We start from the raw sequence: 25,320 nt of genomic DNA on the forward strand, positions 1-25,320 counted from the left end.
TCTGAAGAATACTCTTGCTTATCAACACAAGGGGCATCCCATCCCCACTGGCAAGATTCTTCTCCCACCCTCACTGGGCATCTCAAAGGCTATACCTTGCATCCTCTTTCTTGCAAGAAAGGACCAGCCCCCCACACATCAATGGTTCATCCACTCTTGAGCTGGTCAAGGACTCATCCATCCCTCCATCCCCAGGGTTGCCCCCTGGTGCCCCCTCCCAGCAAATGCTCCATCATCATAAGACTTTCTTCCTCTATCCCTTGGAAACAAGATGAATAGACACTGTAATTCTGGAGGGGGGAGAGGTGCGGCAGAAGGTGGGAGCTGAGAGTATGACCTCTGGAGCTCAATGTCCTGGGTTCAAATCCCAGCTCAGACAGCCACCCTCACAGGCTCAGTGGCTCTTACCCAGAACTACGGCCACATCTACTGGCCCCCCACACAGAGGGGCACCCTTCCTGGGACAGCCGGACATGCCAGGACAGGCCCTCTGTCCCGGGCCATCTTGTGCACCTGCCGGAACCCACAGGCAGATAGGCTGTCCCTCTCCTGGGACGACTGAGCTCAGCATGGGTCTATGGGAGGCCCCGGAGGCTGCAGGGAGGTGGCGAGAACACTCACTATGCCCCCTTGTCCCCAGCCCCCTGAGGCCTTGCAGGTAGAACAGGCAACAGGAGCTGTAAGTAAAGGCCGAGTGTTTTGCTCGTGTCTGGCGATCATGTATCCCCCGGTGAGGGTCCTGCTTTCTGAAACTTACAGGGTTCTGGGCCACGTGGGGCCAAATGGTGAGTGACTGAGCTTCCATCACGCACCACTCTGCACGTTTATTTCTTAAACTCAACTAGGAAACAAAACCTCAGTGCTTGGAAAGGCCCATCCAAAGCAGCGCGGGGTCATTTGCTACCGCCCTTGCTGTTCTAGGTGCTGGACGGTGCTGCCAGAGGGAGGGACAGAGGGACAGTCTGGGTGGCCAGCCCCAACAATGGGTGTCTGGGATGAGCCACCAACGAAGCTGATGAGGCTGTCTGAGCCATCCTGGTGGGGTTGTCTTGGGATGTCACCAACCCAGGGTCCAAGCTGTCACTAGAAAAGCCAGCAGGACATTCAACAGGCTGGAACCCCTGAGGCCCAAGAGGCCATTTCAGATGCCACCCCTGGCCTGGAGGCTTCCCCCAACCCCACTGCTGCCACTTCCACGGGTCCCACCAGCAGCCACACCAGGTAGGGTCCCCAAGAGGCCTCCGCCAGGGTTACCATCTGAGCACTGGACCGAGTAGCCACCTAGAGCCGTCTTTAGGGCACCTCTGGGGGGAGCTCCGTGGAGACGCCTGAACGGGGACATCTGGGCTGGGGCAACGTCCGAGTGGTCACAGTCAGTTTCAGAAGTTTCTGGGGCATCGGGAAGGGCAGACGAAGCAAGGGAGCCCCACCAGGCACAGGAAGTGCAAAAGGCAATTGGCCCTGCCAGGGAGAGATTTCCCGCTGACCTGGAGGTCCCTGGCCAAGGTCCCCCCTGCACCCGGGTTGGCCAGGCAGACCACCCCCAGGTCCTCAAGTTCAGCAAGGCGGGCGGAGGGTCTGCCTGGAGGCCCGGGCTGGGTGGGGCTTGTTAAGGCACAGCTGAGAGGGAAGTGGAGAGGCCCCACTCCGGGTTTACCACCCAGTGGGGTGGACCTGCGGAGGCCCCCAGGGAAGCTGGCCCTCCACACAGACCGCAGCTCCCAGGAAATGTCTGTTCTACTTTTGGCAGGGAAGAGGGCAGGGGAGGAGAGATGGAGGAGAGAGGTGAGGGCAGTCAGGGACAGCAGGGAGGCCAAAAAGCAGAGAACAGACACACACACACACACACACACACACACACACACACACACACACACACAGGAGCAGAAGACAGGCAGGCAGGGGGCGGGGGACAACCAGACGGGGAGAGGGGGAGGGTGAAGGCGGGACACACGTGCTCCTCCCAGGATGCAGCTTCTGCGCCCCAGGACAGGTCAGGGCTGTCTGGCTCAAGCCCGCCTCGCTTGTTGGGCCTGGCGTGACGTTTCTGGCGGGCAGAGGAGACGTGTCAGAGGGCGAAGGCGCCCGAGCAGATGCGGGTGTAGACACCCTGATCCAGGGGCAGGTAGTGGCCCTGCTTCAGGTCCAGGAAGAAGAGCCGGTCTGAGGTCTGGCGTGGGTCGAAGCCCTCGTGCTGCAGCCGTGTCTTCTGAATCTTGAAGGTGCCTGTAGGGATGAGGGTGGAAGTGGGGGTGGGGTGGGGACTGGGCAAGGGGCTTCCAGGAACTCCCCCCTTAACTCTTCAACCTCTCCTGTACCTACAGGTCTCTGAATAGGTCTCCGCCAGGAATATTCTTCCCCATTTTGCCCACCTGATTCCCACTTGGCCTTTGGATCTCAGCTTTATGCCCTCTCCTCCAGGGAGGCCTCCCTGACCAGCCCCATCGTGGCCTGAAACTATGTACACCCTGTCTGGTCACATGTCCTCCCCCCACAAGACCAAGAAGGTGACAGAGCTGGGTCTGTCACACAGTAGGTCAGGGATCAGCAACTTATAGGCCCGTGGCCCACCCCACGGGTCAAATTCAGCCCACCATCCGAGGAAGCCGTGCCCATTCACGTACACGGTGTTTATTTCTACTGCAGCTTTTGCCTTACAGCTGCAGAGCTGAATTACTGCTGCAGAGGCTGTAGCCTGCAACTGAAAATATCTACTATCTGGGTCTTTAAGAACAAGTTTGCATTCCCTGCGATGGGTGATTAAAGAAGAGTTTTGTGAAAGACAGGGTTAGGGTTGGTGGAAAAAAAAAATCCAAGGAGAATCCCTGCGTGCTCTTGAGTTGGGAAGGTTTTTTGTTGTTGTTTTTGATTTTTTGAAGTGAAACTTCAAAAGCACGAACTGGTGTGCACTGCTGGTATAGTGGTGAGTATATCTGCCTTCCAAAAGCACAAACCACAGAATTGAAAAAGCAGGGGTGGTGGTGGTGGTGGTGTTTAAATTTGTATCAAAGTTAGAGGCTTCTTTTCAATAAAGGGAACCATGGACAAAGTTAACAGTTAGACTCCAAAATAGAAGAGATTTAGAATGTCTGAAACTGCTAAGGAATTAACATCTAGACTATTACGGGAGATTCCCATAAACCACAAAGAAAGAATAAGGCAAGAGAAAGACGGGTCAAAGATACGAAAAAGGGACTTCCCAGGTGACGCAGTGGTTAAGAATCCGCCTGCCAATACAGGGGACACGGGTTCTATCCCTGGTTGGGGAAGATCTCACATGCCGTGGAACAACTAAGCCCATGCGCCACAGCTACTGAGCCTGCGTGCTGCAACAGCTGAAGCCCATGTGCCTAGAGCCTGTGCTCCACAATAAGAGAAGCCACCGCAAAGAGAAGCCCATGCACCACAACGAAGAGTAGCCCCTCCTTGCCACAACTCGAGAAAGCCCACACGCAGCAACAAAGACCCAATGAAGCCAAAAAAAAAAAAAAAAAAAAAAAGATACGAAGAAGGGTGATTTACAGAAGAGGAAATTTCAGAGGTGTGAGATGATTTGCTCAAATTTCCTAAGTCATCAGGAAAAAATGCTGAAAATGAAGAAAGGCACCAAATACTGCAGGATGCCCAGTGGGAGCGAGGAATGGAAAGAAATAAGTACCTAGTAGTGCGAGAACAGCACTGACAAATATACACTACCAAATGTAAAACAGATGGCTAGTGGGAAGCTGCTGCAGAGATCAGCTTGATGCTCTGTGAAGACCTAAAGGGGTGGGATAGGGAGGGTGGGAGGGAGGCTCAAGAGGGAGGGGATATAGGGATATATGTATGCGTATAGCTGGTTCACTTTGTTGTACAGCAGCTAACACAACACTGTAAAGCAATTATATGCCAATAAAGATGAAGAAGAAAAAAAAAAACCACCACCAACACCAAAAAAGCCAAAAAATCAAAAAAAAGAAATAAGTATGTAAATAAAACAAGAGAAGGGTTTAGCCCACGGTGCCGGCTGGCCATGAACCATTGTCAGACTTGGCACAGGGACTGAACCAGGACAAATAAGTAAATGACTAGCAGACAGATGCATAGATGGAGAGGCGGGGGGGCCGCACCTGTGGTGTCCACCTGGGGCAGGAGGCGCAGGAAGATGGGCCGTGCGTAGGGTGCCAGCACCTTCTGCAGCTCCTGGTACAGCGCATTGGGGTTCAGCTGGCTGTGGGGGTCCGCAATGGCCGCCATGCCTGCTTTGCCCTCCACTCCTGGAGACAGAGGTTTGGCTGAGACCACCACCCCTCGCCCCACCATGGGGCCAGTTCCACCCTCCAACAGTGGCCCCTGGGCTCTGATCTCCAGTCCATTCCACCTGCGATAATGCTCGCTGAAGCAGCAAACATTTTACGGAGCTCCTGCTGCACTTCCTGCAACCCTGAGCCATAGCGGATTTCACGAGCCCATTTTCTGGATGAGGAAACTGAGGCTAAACATCAGGCAGGAGAAGCGATTCCAGATCCAGGTGCTGTTGTCCCAGTCGTGCACTGCTTTAGGTCCTGCTTACAAGGGTACCTGTACCTCCAAGCTCCTCCTGGCTGGGCTCTTCTGGGGCTGCCCCTAGGACCCTAGGACCACCCTCAGAGCCCCAGCTTGCCTGGCACAGCCACCCCGTACACAGCCACATCTGTCTGGCCCAGCAGGCGACTCAGCACGCCCTCTATCTCGGTGGTAGAGACGTTCTCCCCACGCCAGCGGAAGGTGTCCCCACTGCGGTCCCGGAAGTACATGTAGCCCAGCTCATCCATCACTAGCACGTCACCTGTTAGAGGGGAGAAGGGGAGGTAAGATGGCGACCCGCCATCCCTACAGCCAGCCCCCAGGGTCTGCACACCTGAAAGGTAGGCGCTGTCACCCTTGCGGAAGACACTTTGGGCGATTTTCTTGTTGGTGGCGTTCTCGCTGATGTAGCCATCGAAGCGACGCAGCGGGTCCTGCTGGTTGATCTGGCCCACGAGAAGGCCAGGCTCCCCTAGGGAGGAGGCGGTGCTCAGGCTGTGCTGGGCGGGCAGGAGGGGGTGGGGGTGGGGGCAGCTCCCCAGGGGACTGGGTGGGACGCTGCTCACCGGCCTGGCACGGGATACAGAGGCCCTGGGCATCCCGCTGTAGTTCCATGGTGTCCTCATTGACCTTCACCAGTCGGATGGGGTACACTTGGGGCAGGATGCGGCTGTTGAAGCCACAGGAACCGACCTAGGGTGGGGCCAACACAGTCAGCGAGGAACCCAGGGGTGACACGATGTCCTCCCCCACGCACACACACACACACACCTTGCCTCTCCTGCCCCAGGGCCTGGAATTAGCACACCTTGTGTCACTCAACTCTGAGACCTTGGATGATCTGAAAGAAGGGGGTATTAAGAACAGCATCCCACCAGGAATCGTGCCCCCTTTCCCACCTTCCCAGCGTCCCTTGAAGTCATGTGAGGAGACCTACAGGCCAGCCACCACTTCCTGGTCCTTAAAATTTTCCAGGCTGGCAGGAAGTGGGTGCCTGGAGTGACTCTGAAGCCGTGTAGGGATACTGGCAGAGCTTCTGTCTGCTGCCTGCTGCCTGTCACCCTGCCTGGCTCAGTTCTATGCGCAGAAATGCCTGTCTAAAGGATTAATCTCCAAAATATATGGACAGTTCATCCAGCTCAATAGCAAAAAACAACCCAATCCAAAAATGGGCAGAAGACCTAAATAGGCATTTCTCCAAACAAGACATACAGATGGCCAAGAGGCACATGAAAAGCTGCTCAACATCACTAATTATTAGAGAAATGCAAATCAAAACTACAATGAGGTATCACCTCACACCAGTCAGAATGGGCATCATCAGAAAATCTACAAACACTAAACGTTGGAGAGGGTGTGGAGAAAAGGGAATACTCTTGCACTGTTGGTGGGAATGTAAATTGATACAGCCACTATGGAGAACAGTATGGAGGTTCCTTGAAAACTAAAAATAGAGTTACCATATGACCCAGCAATCCCACTGCTGGGCATATACCCAGAGAACACCATAATTCAAAAAGACACATGCACCCCAATGTTCATTGCAGCACTATTTACAATAGCCAGGACATGGAAGCAACCTAAATGTCCATCAACAAATGAATGGATAAAAAAGATGTGGAATATTACTCAGCTGTAAAAAGCAATGAAACTGGGACATTTGTAGAGACATGGATGGACCTAGAGGCTGTCATACAGAGTGAAGTGAGTCAGAAAAACAAATATCGTATATTAACACATATATGCAGAATGTAGAAAAATGGTACAAATCAACCGGTTTGCAAGGCAGAAATAGAGACACAGATGTAGAGAACAAACATATGGACACCAAGTGGGGAAAGCGGGGAGGGTTGTGGGGGAATGAATTGGGAGATTGGGATACCAAATTGTACAGTCTAAATACATGCAGTTTATTGTATGTTAACTATCTCAATAAAAGTTCTTAAAAATAAACAAATAAATATATGCAGTTTATTATATGTTAACTGTATCTCAATAAAAGTTCTTAAAAAAAAAAGTCTGTCTAATAGGTTTCTGCCACTGCACACAGTTGGGTATGTCTGTTACGGCAGCAACCACTGCTGGTGTGGCCAGAGTGTGCTCTGGGGCTGTGCATTCAACAGATGTGCATGGTGGGGACTGTGCCTTGTCCTCAGGTGCTGGGGACCCAGCAGCAAGAGACAGAAAAGAATCTCTGAGACTTGCTAGGTAGTGCAGTGGTTAAGAATCTGTCTGCCAGTGCAGGGGACATGGGTTCAATCCCTGCTCCAGGAAGATCCCACATGCTGCGGAGCAACTAAGCCCATGAGCCATAACTATTGAGCCCGTGCGCCACAACTACTGAAGCCCATGCCCTGAAACAAGAGAAGCCATGGCAGTGAGGAGCCCCCGAACTACAATGAAGAGTAGCCCCTGCTTGCTGCAACTAGAGAAAGCCCGTATGCAGCAACGAAGACCCAATGCAGCTAATAAATAAATGGATAAATAAATAAAAATTTTAAAAGAAGAAAAAAAAGAAAAGAAAAGAATCCCTGACCCTAGGGGGCTTGCTTTATTATTCTCATTTTCCGTTCCTGACTTTGGGTGGGAAGGGCTTGATGAGGGAGAAGGAGGGTCTGCGAGGGCAGAGTGGAGATAATAATTGCTAATCATAAAAGCATCTGTTTGGAGAGAGCCTACTGCCCCCCGGGAAGGGGTGCTGTGCTGAGCTTATGATGTTGGGTGGTCAGGACAAACTTAATAAGTCGTTAACCCCATTTACTGATGAGGAAACCAAGACCCAAGAAGTCTGAGTGACTTGCTCACTAGGAGGATATCAGCACCCCATTTCTGGCCCTGGATCCCCCAGAGCCCTATTCTCCCCTGCCACGAATTGAGGCTCTGAAAGGCTGAGGCACTTGCCCAGGGCACACAGTCACGCTGTGAATTTGAACTCAGGGACGACAGTCATGTAACTGGGCAAGCGGGAAGAAGGCAGCCGAGTGCCCTGGCCAAGCTTCCCACCACAATCCAGGCTGTCCTTTAGGAACACGGGCCAGCGAGGCACAGGTAGCAGCGATCCCTGAACCCCGAGACCTGCCCGCGGCCGCCCGGCCCGCGCTCACCTTCCCGTCCATGTTGGCGATGCTGCAGTTGCACTCGGTGGCCCCGTAGAACTCGCCGATCTGGCGCACCCCGAAGCGCTCGGTGAACTCCTCCCAGATGGCCGGCCGCAGCCCGTTGCCCACGGCCAGGCGCACGCGGTGCCGCCCTTCGGCCTCGCGCACGGGCTGCTTCAGCAGGTAGCGGCAGATCTCCCCGATGTACTGGACCACCTAGGGGGGTGGGAAGTGAGCAGTGGGCGCCTGCGCTGCAGCGGAGAGGAGCCGGCTCGGGGCAGAGGCTGCCGCGGGCCGGGGATCCCCAGACCCAGCGACCTTCCCACTCCAACCTGGGTGCTAAGAACAAAACGGCCTTGAACTCGATGATTGGGGATGACTTTGAGGGGTAGGATAGGGAGGGTGGGAATGAGTCGTGGGAGAGAGGGGATATGGGGATATATGTATAAATACAGCTGATTCACTTTGTTGTACAGCAGAAACTGGCACAACAGTGCAGAGCAATTATACTCCAATAAAGAGCTTAAAAAAAAAAAAAAAAAAGGCCTTTAAGATGATAGTTGTAAGGAAACGGCCCAGGCCGTTTACATCTAGCCACTAGCTAAATCCCCAACGCGCCTTCTATCTGAGTGGATGCATCGTGGCCCCCACGCCCCTCCGAGGTCTCTCTATCCCCTCCGCTGCTCTCTGGGGACACCACGTGTGTGCACGCAGGCAGAAGGTGAGCCGCGGTATTGACACTCCCAAGGGCCACCCTTAGCCCAGAGGCGATGTGCTCTACATCGTCCCCCAGAGCCCCAACCATCCGAGCTCAGGCTGCTCACAGTCCCGACCCTGGCAGGGGACCGCTCTCAGGTGCATACCCTTCCGCTGCCTCCCTGAGGTCACAGCAGGGACCCAGCCCCTGTTACCCATGGAGTCACCTACTCACGACCCCACCCCCCACCCAGGGCTCCTTCCCTCCCTGTCTTGTGGTTCTAGCCCCTGGGGTCATGTCCCAGATACCCCAGGTGCCCTTGAGTCCTCATCTAAAGGTAGGCTTCTGAATGATACCCTCCCCATTTTACAGATGGAGAAACTGAGGCTCACAGACAGGAATTAACCACGAAGGCTGATAATGTGGTAAAATTTGATATGAATCTGGGCATCCCGGCTCCAGAGTCTCAATGAAGCAGTTACATGTTCAGAATTAACCACCATGGCAATCAGTACAGCTTCAAAGTATTCACGAGATAAAGTACAAAATCTGACCTGTGATCAACTCCATCTGGCCCCGTCGCCCTCACAGCCTCACTCGGCTTTGCCACATGGGTCTCCTCCTCAGGGCCTTTGCACATACTGTGCCCTCTGCCTAGAGCACTCCTCCCCCAGATGCACCTGGGTCCTCAGGTCTCGGCTCAAATGTTATGGTGGCTGAGAGTCCTTGAGCAGGACTTGATAAGTATTTGATGAATACAAGCAGCGCTGAGCACTCACTACCCACCAAGCACAGAGCTCATCTGTTTAATCTTCCCGAAACTCCATATAGAAGATGAAGGCAATGAGACCCAGAGAGGGGATACAGGTGACCCAAGATCACCAGCTGCTGACCAGGAGGCAAGCCCTGGGCAAGACAAGATCAGGGACCCATGACAGTTTCTCTCCGTCGGCCCCCAGGTTCCCTCATGTGCTTTGGGTGTGGCCCAGCCCACCCCATCTCCAGGACAGAACAAGTCATACAGCCTAGCCAATCAGTCCAGTCCATCCCCAGACACTGACTGGTTCAAGGGTAAGCATGGGACCACAGCTCGGCCAATGAGATTCAGCCCTGAGACTTTTAATAGACTGGTGGGAAGACAGGCTCTTTCTCAACTAGAGCTGCTAGGAACCCTTCTGGAGAAGCAGGTGGGGAGGAAGCCACCCGCTGAGGAAAGAAGAAAACAAGAGGAAGAGGAAAACGAGGCGGGGGGGGCTCTCCTTTATGAAGGCATGCCTGAAGCTGTCCACCGTGTGGCCTCCTCAGTTCCTTAAGCTAATAAATCCCTTGCCTCAAGAAAGTCAGAGTCTAGGTTAGGGCTGGGTTTAGGGTTTTGGTTTCACCTGTCAACTGACAAAGTGCTACCTAAATACAGAGCTGCCCTCCAGACCATCACAGGTAGTCCCAGCCACACTCTGAGCTGCTCTTGGCTGTCATCTTCAGAAATCAGGCTGGGGAGGGGACAACGCAGCCACAATTGAGGTAGCTGAAGGTGACAATGACGTCCCCATGACCCTGAGGCCACACCTACGTACTGAGAGCCAAACAGCTGATCTTTACTGTGGCTCGGAACTTTGGACAGACCCAGGGCTGAAGGGAAGACAACTTCAGGTCAGCTCAGAGAGGCAGGCACCAGGTGCCCCATGCCGAGACCTCCAGCCTGCAGGGCAGCACCTGGACAGAAGCTGGGAGTGAATTGTCAACCTGGGACCCTCACCACAACTCCCAAGTCAGGGCGATCTCGTACACCAGATATACACACCCAAGTGGGTATAGGGAGACACAGGAACCGTACCCCCATGGATGGATGATGGGTTGACTTGCCTATAGCCTGCACATCTGCTTTATGCAATAAGAAAGCGGAGTTCTAGATTATGGCCTGCTGCCTCCCATGAGGATGGCTGCGCGGTTGATCTGGGCCAGCGCCCACTGCTGCAAAGAAAACAGGCGCACAGTTTCCCCCATCCGACAGCCAGCCACGAGATGGGATTTCTAAACCCAAATGCATGCCCTTAAGTCTTTTCAGCATCCTTGTTAAACTTGACCTTTGAGGATTCCATCCTCTACTCCTTAAAGAGCTCCTCAGTGCCTTCTCTTGGTCACAGAAATACCTCTTCAAGGAAGCAGAATGGAATTTCAGGGGCCCCGAGAGAGTGAACAAAGCCCGATGCAACAGAGCACGTCAAAGACAAAGAAAGGGACCGCCAGATACCACAGCCCTCCCAGTGGAGGACATGACACCACACATAGGGAACCCTTGCCAAAAATGTGGAACTGGAAGTTCTCAATCACGGTCAAGGCACTTGACAATGTCTGGACACATTTTTAATTATCACAGTTGGGAGGTGGGGTGCTAGTGACATCCAGTGATTTTAGGCCATAAATGCTGTTAAATATCCTACACTGCACAGGACGGCCCCCAGGACAGAAATGATGGAGCTCCAAATGTCCACAGCACTGTGGTTGAGAAATGCTGTGCTTCCACTATGGAGAACAGTACAGAGAGTCCTCAAAAAGCTAAAAATAGGACTTCCCTAGTGGTGCGGTGGTTAAGAATCCACCTGCCCATGCAGGGGACACAGGTTCAATCCCTGCTCCGGGATGATCCCACAAGCCGCAGAGCAACTAAGCCCGTGTGCCACAACTACTGAGCCTACGCTCCAGAGCCCGCGAGCCACAACTACTGAGCCCATATGCCGCAACTACTGAAGCCCACATGCCTACAGCCCGTGCTCTGCAACAAGAGAAGCCACCGCAATGAGAACCCCACACACCGCCAAGAAGAGTAGCCCCTGCTCTCTGCAACTAGAGAAAGCCCGTGCACAGCAATGAAGACCCAACACAGCCAATAAATAAATTCATTTAAAAAAACAACTAAAAATAGAGCTATCATGATCCTGCAATCCAATTCCTTGGCATATATCTGGACTTGAAAAGATACATGCACCCCAATATTCAGAGTAGCACTATTTACAGTAGCCAAGACATGGAAGCAACCCTCATGTCCATTGACAGATAAATGGATAAAGAAGATGTGGTGCAGATATACAATGGAATATTACTCAGCCATAAAAAAGAATGAAATAATGCCATTTGCAGCAACATGGATGGACCTAGAGATTATCGTACAAAGTGAAGTAAGTCAAACGGAGAAAGACAAATATCATATGATATCACTTCTGGGTGGACTCTTTAAAAATGATAGACATGAACTTGTTTACAAAACAGAAATAGACTCACAGACATAGGAAACAAACTTATAGTTACCAAAGGGATGGGGAGGGGAGGTAAATTAGGAGTTTGGGGTCAACATATACACACTACTATATATAAAAGAGTTAAACAACAGGGACCCACTGTATATATAGCACAGGGAACTACATTCAATATCTTGTAATAGCCTATAGTGAAAAATGGAAAATAACCTGAAAAAGAATATATATATTATATATATTATATATATTTATACATATATAACTGAATCACTTCGTTGCAACCTGAAACTAACACAACATCGTATAAATTAACTACATGTCAATTTTTTAAAATGGTTAAAAAAAAAACCCAAAACCAAAAACACCATGCTTGACCCTACTCCCAAGGTATAGGAAATGTCAGGGAGAGAGAAGCGTGTCACAGGACCTCCCAGCAATACCCAGGCTGGGAAAACAACAGGACAAACACCATTTCTCCAGTAAATAAATTACAAGGCAGGGGTGGGAGGAGAATGTGGGAGAGACAAGGGGCACCTGCACACAAAAAGATTCTTATAAGAAACATCAACTAGTTGCAATGTGTGGGTCTTCTCTAAAAACTGATTTAAAAAAAAAAAAAAACATAGAAACAAAAAACCCCCTACATTTTTGACACCGTAAAACACTGGGGATCAGGCTATTGTCCGGATTCCTGCTGATTGAGAAATCAATGGCACTTTTGTGTTTGTGGGGTTTTTTTCCTTTTTTTTTTTACTCTTTCTTTTATTGGGATAACATACATATGATATAAAATTTACCATCTTAGCCATTTTTCCCCCATCTTAGCCATTTTTAGGTGTACAGTTCAGGGTATTAAATACATTCACATTGTTGACGTCACCACCACCCATCACCATCACCCATCACCATAACCCTTCTCATCTTGTAAACCGGAAACTCTATCCCCAACGAACACTAACTCACCATTCTCCCCTCTCCTGGCCCTTGGCAACCACCACCCTACTTTCTGTCTATAATTTCAGCTACCGTGAGTACCTAATATAAGTGGAATCATGCAGTATTTGTCTTTTTTTGATTGGCTTGTTTCATTTAGCGTAATGTCCTCAGCATTCATCCATGTTGTCGCCTGTGTCAGAATTTCCTTCCTTTTTAAGGCTAAATAATATTCCATTGCAGGGATGAACCACATTTTGCTTATTCATTCCTCTGTTGATGGACACTTAGATTGCTTCCGTGTTTTGTTTACTGTGAATACTCTGCTGTGAACATGGGTGTACAAATATCTCTTCGAGACCCTGCTTTCAAGTCTCTTGCTTTAAAAACAACCCTTGCCAGACACAAAAGGCCACACAGAGATCCCATTTACAAGAACTGTCCAGAACGGGCAGACCCACAGAGACAGAAAGTGGATTCGCAGTTACCAGGGGCAGGGGGAGGGGGGAACGGGGAGTGACTGCCAATGGGGACAGGATGTCCTTTTGGGGTGATGGAAATGTTCTGGAACCACATAGAGATGGTGGTTGTACAACACTGTAAATGGACTAAATGCTGCTGAAGTGTCCACTTTAAAACAGCTCATCTTACGTGAGTTTTACATCAATTTAAAAAAAAACAATCCTCATCTTTCAGAGGTTATACTGACATACTTATGCAGGAAACACGCTGCTGCCTGGGGTTGCTTCACAGCAACACAGAAGGAGGGAGGGGGGAGGGGGAGGAAGGGTATCTGATATCCTCTGGGGCCGAGTGATGGATACCTGGGAATCCCCTAAACTTTTCTGTCCACATTTATGTATATTTACAACTCTCAATAATTAAGTTAATAAACGGACTGTTTTCCATTTCAAGATTCAGATTAGCAATTTTCCCCAGACCCCCACCCCCACCCCAAGCAGCACGTGAAATCCTCAAAAGCAGAGCAGGGCAAAGTCATCACCCTGAGGGATCCCCAGGGATCCCCAGCCCAGCGCCCCCACCACACAGCCGTGTGACCTGTGCAAGTGGCTGAACCTCTCTGGGTCCCACCTCTTCAAGGTGGTGTCAGCAACTGCCAATCTGCCTGTCCCTGGACACACCCCCTTCTCTCCCCTCCTCACTCCTCCTTCCACCTGGAGGAAGGTATGAGCTCCAGTATTTCCACCCCCACCACAGCACTGAAACCCTCGGCCTGGTCTCCTCTCCCTGTGGAAGGAAGAGGAGAGGAGGGGACTCATCTGAACCCCTACCTGCTCTGCAGGACAGTGGATGCCCTCCACCTCTGCCTCGTGCTTATCCCCTCCCCCCCCCCCCGCCCCGCCCCAGGGAAGTCCTGGGCTTTGTGGCCTTAATCAGCCCAGCGCGGTGACTGCACCCATTTCCCTGCAGCCACCAGCAGGGAAGACCTCCGGGGCACAGGGCATGGGGAAGGCGGTGCCTTAAAGAGCTCAGGCGGTCTGCGTCCAATCCCAGCTGCATTAGAAGCCTCAGTTTCCCCACCCGCAAAATGGGTATGACGCCTTTGCCCGCTCCCAAGGAGCTATGAGGATCCAGTGAGTTTACATGTTGAAAGTGTAGGCTCGGGCTGGACATAGAGCACGAAGCACTGACTGCCCCCTCCCAGCTCCCCACGTCCCCGGGAGGCAGCCTTTCAGAGCCGTAACGGTGGACGGGTGGGCGGAGCGCAGGAGATGCGCGAGGGGGAGGGGCCTGACCGTGCAGTTGTACTTGACGCAGTCATCCCAGAAGCGGCTGGCTGAAAACTTCCGGCGGAGGACCACGGTCAGACCGTAGATGAGACACTGACCCACGCCAATGATGTTCCCTGCAGAGAGTGGGCTCGATGAGGGGTCCCCAGTCCCCCCACCCCCTCCCCCACCCGCGGTGCCCTGCGGTACCTGCCGAGTGGTACAGGGGCAGACAGTCGTAGAGCACATCTGCTGCGCGCATGCTGTAGGAGTGGTGGCCAAATGCCGCCATGCGGTAGTACCTGCAGGGGCAGGGGGTGCAGGGGCTGGGACCCACATCCCCCAAAAAACCACGGGCGCGGGGAGAGTGTGCTGGGTACTGGGGCAGAGCCAGCCCAGCTCAGAGGGGCCTTACAGGCTGGCAGCAGAGGAACATGCAACAAATAAAGAAAATGCCGTTAAGGATATAACAGAGCAAAGGGACAGAGAGAGGCTGGAGAGGACGAAGCCAGGGAGGTTGGGGTATCCTGAGGTGACACATGAGCTGAGGCCCGGCAAGAAGGAGCTGTGGGGTTAGCGAGGAAAGGGCTCCCAGGAGACGGGCAGAGCATATGCAAAGGTCCTGAGGCCAGAAGGAGCCTGACAGGTTTGAGGAAATGTGAGGGGTCGAGGAGGCAGCAGTGAGCGAGAGGCGGAGAGGAGAAGAATGACATCACAGAAGTGGCAGGCACTGCACAAACGCGAATGCAGCTTTTATTCTGAGGGCCAAGGCGGGTACAGGGAGGTTTGGCACAGGGGAGGTCTGATTTAGGATTTTAAACCCTTCTACGGGTCGCTGAGGAGAGGAGGGCTGTTGGGGGCGGGAGCGGGGACAGGAGAAGGCTGAAGAGGGGCAGAGGGTAGCACGGTGTCCTGAGATGGACTGTGAGTTTTACCTGGTTCGGATCAAGATACCCACAAGACCCCAACAGAAGCTGCGGTGGGGGTGGGGGGGATCAGGCGGTAGAGATGACCTGGAGTCGCTCTCCTGTGCTGGGGGCAACGCCCACGGGCCCCTCACCTGCTGTGCACGATGATGGCAGCCTTGGGCAGACCCGTAGTCCCGGACGTATAGATGTAGAAGAGTCGATCTGTGAGAGATGTGGGTGTCGGGGAGCGGGGGCTGGGGTGCGTGGGACGAGGGGACAGGGTGGACATCGGCAGGGGGGATCCCACCTGGACTCACCATCCATGCCCTTGCCAGGAGGCTGGGCCAGCGGGGCTGTGGAGGCCTCCTTCAGCAGCGGGTCCAGGAGCTGGGTGTCCGGCAAGATGCCCTCGGGCCCCAAGTCTCCAGAACAGAACTTGATCAGGCTCTTACCCAGCTGTCCGCTCACCTCGGCCACCGCTGCGGCCCGAAACATATGTCACAGTCAAGGATGGGTAGGTCCCCTCCTAGGGCTGGGGAAGCACCTACTCCCTGGCCCCACCGAGATGCCGCCCACACCCGGCCTCACCCGCCGCCAGCTCCCCTCCGAAGACCAGGGCCTTGGCACCCGAGGTGCCCAGGCAGAAGGCCAGGGGCTCCCGTCGCAGGTTCACATTGAGCAGCGCAGCCTCCACGCCCGCCTTGGCCAGGCCCAGCCACAGCCCCACAAACTCAGGCCGGCCCTCCAGGAAGAGGGCCACCACATCGCCTGGCGCAAAGCCCAGCTGGCGGAAGACATTGGCCACGGCGTTGGAGTAGGCGTCCAGCTGCGCGAAGGTCCAGCAGGCGCCACTGCCCGCATCCACCAGCGCCAGGCGCTCGGGCTGCCGCCGTGCCACCGCCTGGAAGATCTGTGGGATGTTGTGGCAAGCTCGCTGGTGCCCCCGCAGCTCCAGGCGCACGCGCACCAGCACGGAGAGGCCACTGGGGGGGGGGGGGGACAAGGGGATGGCATCACTGGACATCCTGTCTGGTTTCCAGGAGACCACCCCAAACCTCAGCATCCCCACGTGGAGAGAGCAGAGGAAAAGGTCCCTGTATTCCCAAGGGTGGCGAGCGTTCCATGAGAACCCTTGGGTTGCTGAGTCTCTTGGGGAAATGTAGGGCAAAGGGACATTTACCAGCCAGCCCAGAAGGAGGCCGATCTTCAGAGTCGGTCAGGCCATGCAGGGTAAATTAGAGTCACCCTGTCCTCCTCCACCACAGCTCGCCTGGTGACCCTGAGGTGGCCAGGCCCAGTCCTGTCCTCGTTTTTCTCTTCTGCGGTGGCCTGAGTGCCCCATGCTGACCTCCCCTACTGCCTCCAGGGGATCAAGCCAGGACTTCTCATGCCCCACCTGCCTCAACCGGGCCCTGGGGTCCACCCCAAGCTGGGTGGCTGTCCCACTCCCAAGTCACTCAATGGCACTAGGCACAGACGACTGAGCCATCTAGCATGTGTGCCCCCACCCAGGGGAGGAGCTGCCTCTGCCCCAGGTGGGGTCAGGAGACAGGCTAGCAAGAGGCCCTGATGGCAGGTGTCTTGCTCCTGTCCCCATCTTCTAGTAGACACAAGGGATCAGAGGTCCCAGGGGAAAGCGGAACCCCAGAAGGAGCCAGGTTCCTGAATGACCCTGTGCAGATGAGCAGCCATTGCCGAGGCCAGGCTGTCAGACGAGTGAGACATGAACTTGTCTGTGTTGTTGTAAGCAAACAGAAATGGCTTTAGATCACGGAACCAAGAAAGCCAGAATTTCTCAGTGCAGGAGCTCAAGAAACAAGTAGTCTCCTGGCTTTATCTGGCTCCCTGCCCCGCCACCCAGAACCCCTGGCTCTGAGAGGTAACTCTGTGCTGCATTAAGTCACTGCCAAGTGGGAACCTGTTTGTTACAGCAGCTTGCTCTGCCCTGACTGATACAGGTGGTCTTGACTCTGCCCTCTCTTTAGGCTTCATCTGGCTACTGTGTCCCACCAGCTTTAGCATCACATTGGTTATCAGATCCATCCTTTGCACTCCCCACCCCGCCACTGCCTCCTCTGTGCTTCCTTGATTCCCTGCAATGGCTTCCTCACATTCCTGAACTTAACAGGTCCACAGCAGACCTCGGCACTGACATTCATTCATTTCCTCCCTCCCTCCCTCCTTCATTCATGCAGACAGGTGATGTGTATCGGGGCCTACTATTTTTGTTGTTGTTGTTAATTTGAAGATCTAATCAGCTTTATTTATATTTTAATTGGAAGGTCTAACTGGCTTTATTTTTGAGTGTTCGGGTGCGTGTGTTGGGGTTTCTGTTGGTATCATCGGCCACTGCAGGCTTGGCTCTGAGATGACCAGAGGCTCACAGTCTTCCTAGGAGAGAGCACCCCTCCACGTACATGAGTGAGCATGTGGAAAGTGCTGGACAATGACAAGGCCGTGACAGGGGATGCAGTCAGAGTGACATGGGCCAGAGCGGGGTCAGTGGTGGCCATGGAGAGAGCCGGGTGGGTGAGGTCTACGTAGGGCCTCAGAAGCAAAAAGGAGTGGCTGTGGGTGTAAAGCCAGGGGCATGGCCAGTGCAAAGGCCCTGGGGTAGGACTGGACCTGGGGAATGGAAGAAGACAGGGTCCTGGGCGGGCAGGGAAGGTCTGTTAGAGGAGAGGATGGATGGGAGCCACACAGCCACCTGCATGAGCAGTTTTTAAAAACAAGGGGTCTGTTCTGATGAGATTTATGAGACTTTCTGCTTGGGTCAAACTGCTTATCCTGGGAGCCCCTGGAAGGCCCCTCCAGCTGCCCCTGGGAAGGGACCAGGATTCTGTGGCCCTTGTGACTTGGCTCAAGTATAGAACCTGCACACATGCCACCTGCCAGCACACTGAGCTGTGCACAGCCCTACACACCTGCTCATTCACTGGGCTCCTGCCGGCATCCTCATCACCTCCCCCAGGTAGCCCTCCAGGGCTCGGCCCCTGCGCTGTGCCCACTGCTCCCCCATCACATCCCCAAATGGGGCCAGACTGGGTTGGGCACTGGCTGGGCTCAGGGAATGTTCTTTTGTCCACCTCAAGAGCCCTCCCTGCCCCACTTTACTCCCTCATCAGAACGACCGTGTGAAGCCACCCAGTTGTGAGTCTTTTCCCTCCAAAGTCATGAGTGTCCCGGGAAGTTACATCTGCACGAGCCAAGGAGCCTTAGTGTGTAGTAGGTGCTCAGTAAACAGAAACCGGATAACTGTGTTCTTGCCTGAGCCCAGAACCCAGTGTATCTTCCCTCTCTAGCAGCCAGCACAGGGGCACAGCCTCTTCCATTCAACTCCCCAAATGGTGAGCACCTAGTGTGTACCAGGCCAACTCTGGATGATACCCAGTGGTGATGGAGACCAACCCTCCTCCCCCTCCATCCTCCCCAAACATTTCCCTCTCACTCCCTCACTCCAGCCTCCTCACTGTTCCTTGAACACACCTGGCACGCTTCGACCTCAGGGCCTTTGCACAGGCTGTGCCCTCTGCCTGGACCACTCTTCTCCCAATGTCCACAGGGCCTCTCCCCCACCTCTGTAAGGTCTTGGCTCAAATGCCACCCTCTCAGGTGGCCATTCCTGGACTCCCAACTGTTACTGCATCACTCCCTCCTTTCCTTCTCTGGTCCCTGCTTTGTTTTTGTTTTGATTTTTTTTTTTTCTTTTCTTTTTTTTCTTGGTCACGCTGCGCAGCTTGTGGAATCTCAGTTCCCTGCAGGAACTGAACCTGGGCCATGGGAGTGAGAGCCTGGAATCATAACCACTAGGCCCGCTGCTTTGTTTTTTTAACACAGACTTAAGGACTTCAAATGCCAAATGCAGTTAACTCATTTACCATTTGCCTCTGGGCTGTCTCTCGCTGCTCTGGGTGGACAGGACTTGTGTCTGTTTCATTCTAGGCCCGGGAGAGACAGCAGTGGAGGAGACAGACCAAGGCCCCGCCCTCCTGCCACAAATAATCCCACAGGACAGACTTGGAGGGAGAGAGGCGTCTGGGCCTCCCAGGCCAGGCATGAACCTTGCAGCCAAAGGAAGCAGCTGGCCAGGCCCTGGCTAGATCCTTGGTAAGGATGGGGGCAGCCATACATGAGCAAGGTCTCGGGGCAATGCCAGAAATATAGGGGCCAGAAATAGGGACAGATGTGAAGAACAAGGACAAGGGGTCCTGGGCAGGTTCCTGCCCACCAAGTCCCTTTGGGGGCCCTGGTACTCTCGGTTGCCAGATGGGTCCTTTTAGGTGAACATCTCCAGTCATAGAGTTCCCTTCATCAAAGCCCCTGTTCGTAGCAACCTGGTGAGAGGGCCCAGGGGAAGTGACACCCTCTACATCTGACCAGGAGCTTGGCACATAGTAGGTGCTCAGTAAATAGAAGTTGAGTGACTGTATTCACGCCCTTGAACCCAGAGCCCAGCATCCCTCCCCTTCCTGGCAGCCAGTACAAAGGCACAGCTTCCGTCATTCATCCGCAAAACAGGGAGCACCTGATGTGTACAGGCGAAGCTGATCTGGTGTGAGAAGTCAGATCAGTGCGGGCCTGGGGTACAGGGCAGGGACACCAACAGCAAAGGGACAGGAGAGGTCTTTGGGGAGATGGGGATATTCTATATCTTGATGGTGGTGGTTACCTGGGTGTGGTACCCCAAACCCCAGCTGTACACTTAGAATGGGTGCCTGTTACTATATGTAAATTACACCTCGAAAACAACCCATGAAGACAGAGCAGATTGGTGGTTACTAGGAGCTGGGGGAGGGGGAATGGGGAGTGACTGCTAACGGGGACAGGGTTTCCTTCTGGGGTGATGGGAATGATCTAGAACTAGATAGAGGTTATGGCTGCACGACACTGTGAATGTACTCAATATCGCTAAGGGTAAATTTTATATTTTATGTGTTTTACTAGGCATGAATGAATGAAACTCACAAAGACAGTCTATGGCAAGGTTAAGAACTGGAGTCCTAAAAAGAAAAAAAAAAAAAACGGGAGTCCTTTCCTTCCAGATCTACACTCTGGAAAACTAACAAAAAGATGTGCCACTGAGATTCAGACAGAGGAGGAAGTGGGTAGAGATGAGAAAACAATCATATGACGATCACGGAGGCTGGGGGAATGGGCGTGTGGGTTTATTACATTATTCTCTCTACTTCTGTAGGCTGGAAATTTTCCATAGTAAAATATTTTTTAACACAGATTTTAAAAAAATAAAATAATAAAATAAATTTAAAAAATAAAAACAATTTAAATAAAAAATAAAAAACTTTAAAAATCAAAATTTTTTAAATTAAACTTTTTTTAATTAAAAATTTTTTTTAATTTTTAAATTTTTCCTTTTTTTTTTTTTTTTTGGCCATGCTGCGTGGCTTGCAGGATCTTAGCTCCCTGACCAGGGATGGAACTTGGGCCCCCTGCAGTGGAAGCGTGGAGTCCTAACCCCTGGACTGCCCAGGGAATTCCCCAAAGTTTTAAAAATTAAAAAAATCAAAGATCAAATTTTTTTCCTTTAAATAATGTTTTAACCCTCCAAAGGCTCCCATTGTTTCTTTTCGATCAAGTGCCTTCCCTGTGGCCTGTGAGGGCCAGCATGGCCCAGCCCCATGCATCCGCCCACCTCATCACCCTCCAGTCCCCCAGCTTGCTCTTGCCTCCTTCCTCGATCTTCAGCACGGCAAAGGTTCCTGCCCCAGGGCCTTTGCCTAGCTCCCACTGCCTGAAACACTCTGCCCCAGGCCCCTCATCTCAGATCCTTCTCATCCTTCACCTCTCAGCTCCAATGACACCTGTTCGGAGAGGCCCTCCCAGCCCTGCCCAGCTTGGATCAATATGGTTATTTTAAAATATCCCTGCGAACCCTTTGCCAGTCCTCCCTTCAAAAGGTGGGTTCTGTTTCCCACACCCTTGAGTGTGGGCAGACTGAGGGGCTTGCTTCTAAGGAAGAGAATGTGGCAGAAGTGATGCTGTGTGACTTCTGAGATTGGGGCACAAAGAGGGCACACCCTCTTCCTGGCACATAGGTGCCCTTCTGCCCTCTCGCTCTTCCTCTCTCTCAGGACACTGGCCCTGGGAACCCAGCACCGAGTTGTTAGTAAGTCTAGACATAGGAGATGATAAGCGCCTAGGCTCAGGGGTAATTTGTTACAAAGCCATCGGTAACTGATACATTCCCAGCCCCTCCCCCCCATTATTCCTTCAGAGCAATTATCACAACCTAAAACTGCCATCTTCCTTTGTGGGTTTGCTGAATTTTTTATCTGTTTCCATGAGAGTAGGCACTCTGTCTGTCTATTGTGTCCAGGGCTGTAGTCCCAGCACTAAAAACAGGGCCTAGAATGTAAAGATGATGCTGGTGTCCCACAGCCTGGCTCAAATGCAGCCCAGTCTCTCTGTCTATGTGACTGTACTTGTTGAAAAGTGTCCCCGAAAATTCATGTACACCCAGAACCTCAGACTGTGACCTTACATGGAAATAGAGTCTTTGCAGATATAATTAAGGTAAGCATGAGAAGAGGTCATTCTGATCACCTAGGTGGGCCCTAAATCCAATGACAGGCAACTTTATAAGAAGCGAGAACACAGAGACACAAGACAGAAGGCCCTGTGAAGACAGAGGCAGAGACTGGAGTGATGCAGCCACAAGCAAAGGACTCCTGGAACCCCCAGAAGTTGATTTTGGGCTTCTTGTCTCCAGAACTTTGAGACAACAAATTTCTTTTAAGCTACTAAGATTGTGGTAATTTGTTACAGCAGCCCCAGGACACTCATACAGTGGGCATGGATGGGCCTATCCCTCTCTGGGCCTCCCGGTTAATGGGGACAGTAAGATCCCATGCCTTCCAGGTCACTGGGGGATAAAAGAGATGGATAGAGACTTCTAAGAACAGGGCCTCGTGTGTCCTACATTCTCAATAAACTATGTTGCTATCCTCCTCCCGGGGAGGTATGCACTGTCTGTAAGAAATCAGAATTGAAGCACTTCCCTGGTGGCACAGTGATTGGGAATCCGCCTGCCAGTGTGAGGGGCACGGGTTTGAGCCCTGGTCCAGGAGGATCCCACATACCCCGGAGTGACGAAGCACATGCACCAAAACTACTGAGCCTGTGTGCCACAACTTTTGAAGCCCGTGTGCCTAGAGCCCCTGCTCTGCAACAAGAGAAGCCACCGCAGTGAGAAGCCCACCCACCGCAACAAAGAGTAGCCTCCACTCACCACAACTAGAGAAAGCCTGTACATAGCAATGAAAACCCAACGCAGCCAATAAATAAACAAATAAATAAATAAATAAACAGAAATCAGAATTGAATTAGCATTTTATCTGCCCAGCAACCTGACTCATACCCACCCTACAAGGAAGAAAGAGGAAAAAGCAAGTTCCAAGAGCGGGGGCCAGCCCAGGAAGTCCCCTGAGGCTAATGGTCCAGGGGAGGTGGCAGGACATCATATGAGGGCCTTGTGCAAACACTGATTCCTCAAGTGTCTGGCCCCGAGCTGTGAGTCCCAGCAGAGCCCAGAGGAAAGGCAAAGTGGCCTGGAGTCAATAGTCTTGGTTCAAATCCTAGTCCACCACCTATCAGCTGTGGCACTTGGTCAGACCTTGCCTTCTCTGGGCCTCAGTTTCTTTACTTAGAATATCAGGAGACTGAACATAACAACCTCCAAGGTGTTCTCCAGCTCAACAAAGTGTAGGTACTTCCATTGCCCTATTTACAAACAGGAAGCAGGGCCCAGAACAGCAATCCATCTGTAAATGGGGGAACAGTGGGAGGCTCGCCTTAATACCTGTCAAGTGTATTAAGTACCCGACCAAGAAGAAGGGTTGAATAAGAGGGATTCATGATCACTCTGCCCAGGAGGGTCCTGCCTCTGGGCTTTGCATCTTCTGTTCCCTCTGCCTGGAGCACTCTTCCTTCCCTCAGGTCTTTGCAAGGTTGGCTCCTTCTGATCCGACCACTTGTGCCAGGTGCCCCACACTGACCGCCCTGGCTTGAAGTAGCCATGCGCTATCCCTGCCTCTCCCACATATGCTGTATCCTTCTTGTCACTTTCTGAGGTTTAAATTATTTCCTCATTTCCTTCTCAAGCATCCTTCTCCCTCATTAGGCTGTGGGCTCCGTAGGACAGGAAAAGCATCTTATGCATTCATGGTGACCATGGCACCTCTGAAGCCCAGAAGGGGTGTGGGGCCCAAGAGGTCCTCTAGGATGGGTAGAACCAATGACTTTCTCCAATGCAGACTAGCCGGAATCCAATTATCTCACCGGTACAGCCAAGGCCCCACCATCACAGGCCTGAAACAGTGCAGTCACCTCCTCCTTGTCTCCTGCCTCCATCCTGGGCCAGGCCCCATTCTCTGTGTAGTGGGGTGAATGGTGGCCCCCAAAAGATACATCCAAGCCCTGATCTTCCAAATTTGTGAATGAGCCCTTGAGTGGAAAAAGCGTCTTTGCAGATGTAACTAAGTTGAGGATCTTCAGATGAGATCATCCTGGATTTAGGGTGGGCCCTAAATCCAATGACAAGTGTCCCTCTAAGAGATGGAAGAAGAGACACAGACGTGGAGAAGAAGGCCATGCGAAGACGGAGGCAGAGATTGGAGTGAGTGATGCAATCACAAGCCAAGGAACTGCCAAGGATTGCTGGAAGCCACCAGAAGCTAGGAGAGAGCCATGGAACAGATTCTCCCTTGGAGCCTCCAGAAGGAACCAACCCTGCCCACACCTTGATTTCAGATTTCATGCCTCCACAACTATGGCAGAATAAATTTCTGTTGTTTTAAGTTGTAGTACTTTGTTATGACAGCCAGTGGTTAAGAATCCACCGGCCAATGCAGGGGACATGGGTTCGAGCCCTAGTCCAGGAAGATCCCACATGCCATGGAGCAACTAAGCCTGTGCACCACAACTACTGAGCCCACGTGCTGCAACTACTGAAGCCCACATGCGTAGAGCCCATGCTCCACAACAAGAGAGGCCACCGCAATAAGAAGCCCGAGCACCACAGTGAAGAGTAGCCCCCGCTCGCCGCAACTAGAGAAAGCCCATGTGCAGCAGCATAGACCCAACACAGCCAAAAAATAAAATAAACTTAAAAAAAAAAAAAAAGAAACTAACACACTTTGCTTCATCTCCAGACTTTGTCTATCTTCCCTACTGCTCTCACCCCAGTGTCCCATTCAAGGGGGGAGAGGGGCATGTGTCTCCAATCCTACTGTCTGGAAACAAGTGCACTTCCTGCCTGGCTGCCCCAAACCTCCTCACCAAGCCACCCTCCTCCTCCAAGCAGGCCAGACTGGCTGTGCTGCTTCCCTGTTCAGAACCCTTCCCTGGGAACATAATACTCTCTTCTGCTCAGTGTTCAAAGCTCTGGAAATCTGGCTCTAACTCCAACACTGCCCAACTCAGAGACCTCCTGCCATCATAATAACCCCTCTCATACTCCCTGCAACATGGGACCTGGTAGTCCCATGCTCCCTTTCTTCTGTTGGCATGTGACGGCTGATGCCACAGCAGCCAATCTAAGACCATGAGGGTAACCAGCTGGCGATGCCAAGCCTCTGCAGCAAGGATGCCAGAGCAGAAAGGCACAAGGAACCTGAGTCAATGATAACATGCTGAACACAAACTGATCGACCTGAAGTCATCTCATGTCCCAATATCCTATTGCACGTGGCTATAAACGTGCCTTACTGTTGATGCCACCTCTGGTTGGTATTCCTGCTACTTGCAGCTGAGAGCTTCCTCACGGAGAATGCCTCCCTGGAGGTGCAGCGCACCTCCATGAAGCACCACCACATGCTGGACATCATGACAGGAATGGGGACACACAGGTGACCAAGGTAGGCGTGATCCCTGCCGCTATGTGTTTGCAGTTAATAATCAAGGAGAAAGCAAAAAAAACAATGGTAGTTTTATACATTTCCTAAGAAAAAAGCATGATGTGATCAAGCACAACCAGGACAGACTTCACCCATGGGGGCAGGGGAGGCTTGCCTGAGGAAGTAACATTTGCATTGAACTTTGAAGGATGAGAAGGCACCAGCTGCCGGTAAAGCTCGAGGGAAAGAATTCCAGAGGGAGGGCACCACGAGTGCAAAGACCTGGAGGCAGGAAGGAGACTGG

The 25,320-nt window shown here is 52.4% G+C and overlaps 1 protein-coding gene across 3 annotated transcripts in view; it reads right to left on the reverse strand.

Moving 5' to 3' along the window:
* Positions 1 to 658: 658 nt before the first annotated feature.
* SLC27A1 (solute carrier family 27 member 1) overlaps positions 659 to 25,320 on the reverse strand; it is a 35,624-nt gene continuing 10,962 nt past the window's right edge. Inside the window, exons 2-12 of one of the 3 annotated variants that reach the window (XM_057709747.1) lie at positions 15,754 to 16,148; positions 15,483 to 15,644; positions 15,318 to 15,387; positions 14,468 to 14,559; positions 14,285 to 14,394; positions 7,650 to 7,859; positions 5,112 to 5,238; positions 4,901 to 5,017; positions 4,643 to 4,807; positions 4,110 to 4,256; positions 659 to 2,226 (exon numbers count right to left, since the gene is read on the reverse strand). In XM_057709747.1, the coding sequence (XP_057565730.1) occupies positions 2,069 to 2,226; positions 4,110 to 4,256; positions 4,643 to 4,807; positions 4,901 to 5,017; positions 5,112 to 5,238; positions 7,650 to 7,859; positions 14,285 to 14,394; positions 14,468 to 14,559; positions 15,318 to 15,387; positions 15,483 to 15,644; positions 15,754 to 16,148 (1,753 nt within the window). In that variant the 3' untranslated portion in view covers positions 659 to 2,068. Of the gene's footprint in view, positions 2,227 to 4,109; positions 4,257 to 4,642; positions 5,018 to 5,111; positions 5,239 to 7,649; positions 7,860 to 14,284; positions 14,395 to 14,467; positions 14,560 to 15,317; positions 15,388 to 15,482; positions 15,645 to 15,753; positions 16,149 to 25,320 lie in introns of all 3 variants that reach the window. The other 2 variants (XM_057709746.1, XM_057709745.1) reach the window with 2 other exon arrangements.

Source organism: Hippopotamus amphibius, chromosome 15 (genome assembly GCF_030028045.1).
Source record: "Hippopotamus amphibius kiboko isolate mHipAmp2 chromosome 15, mHipAmp2.hap2, whole genome shotgun sequence".
NCBI classification, from domain to species: domain Eukaryota; kingdom Metazoa; phylum Chordata; class Mammalia; order Artiodactyla; family Hippopotamidae; genus Hippopotamus; species Hippopotamus amphibius.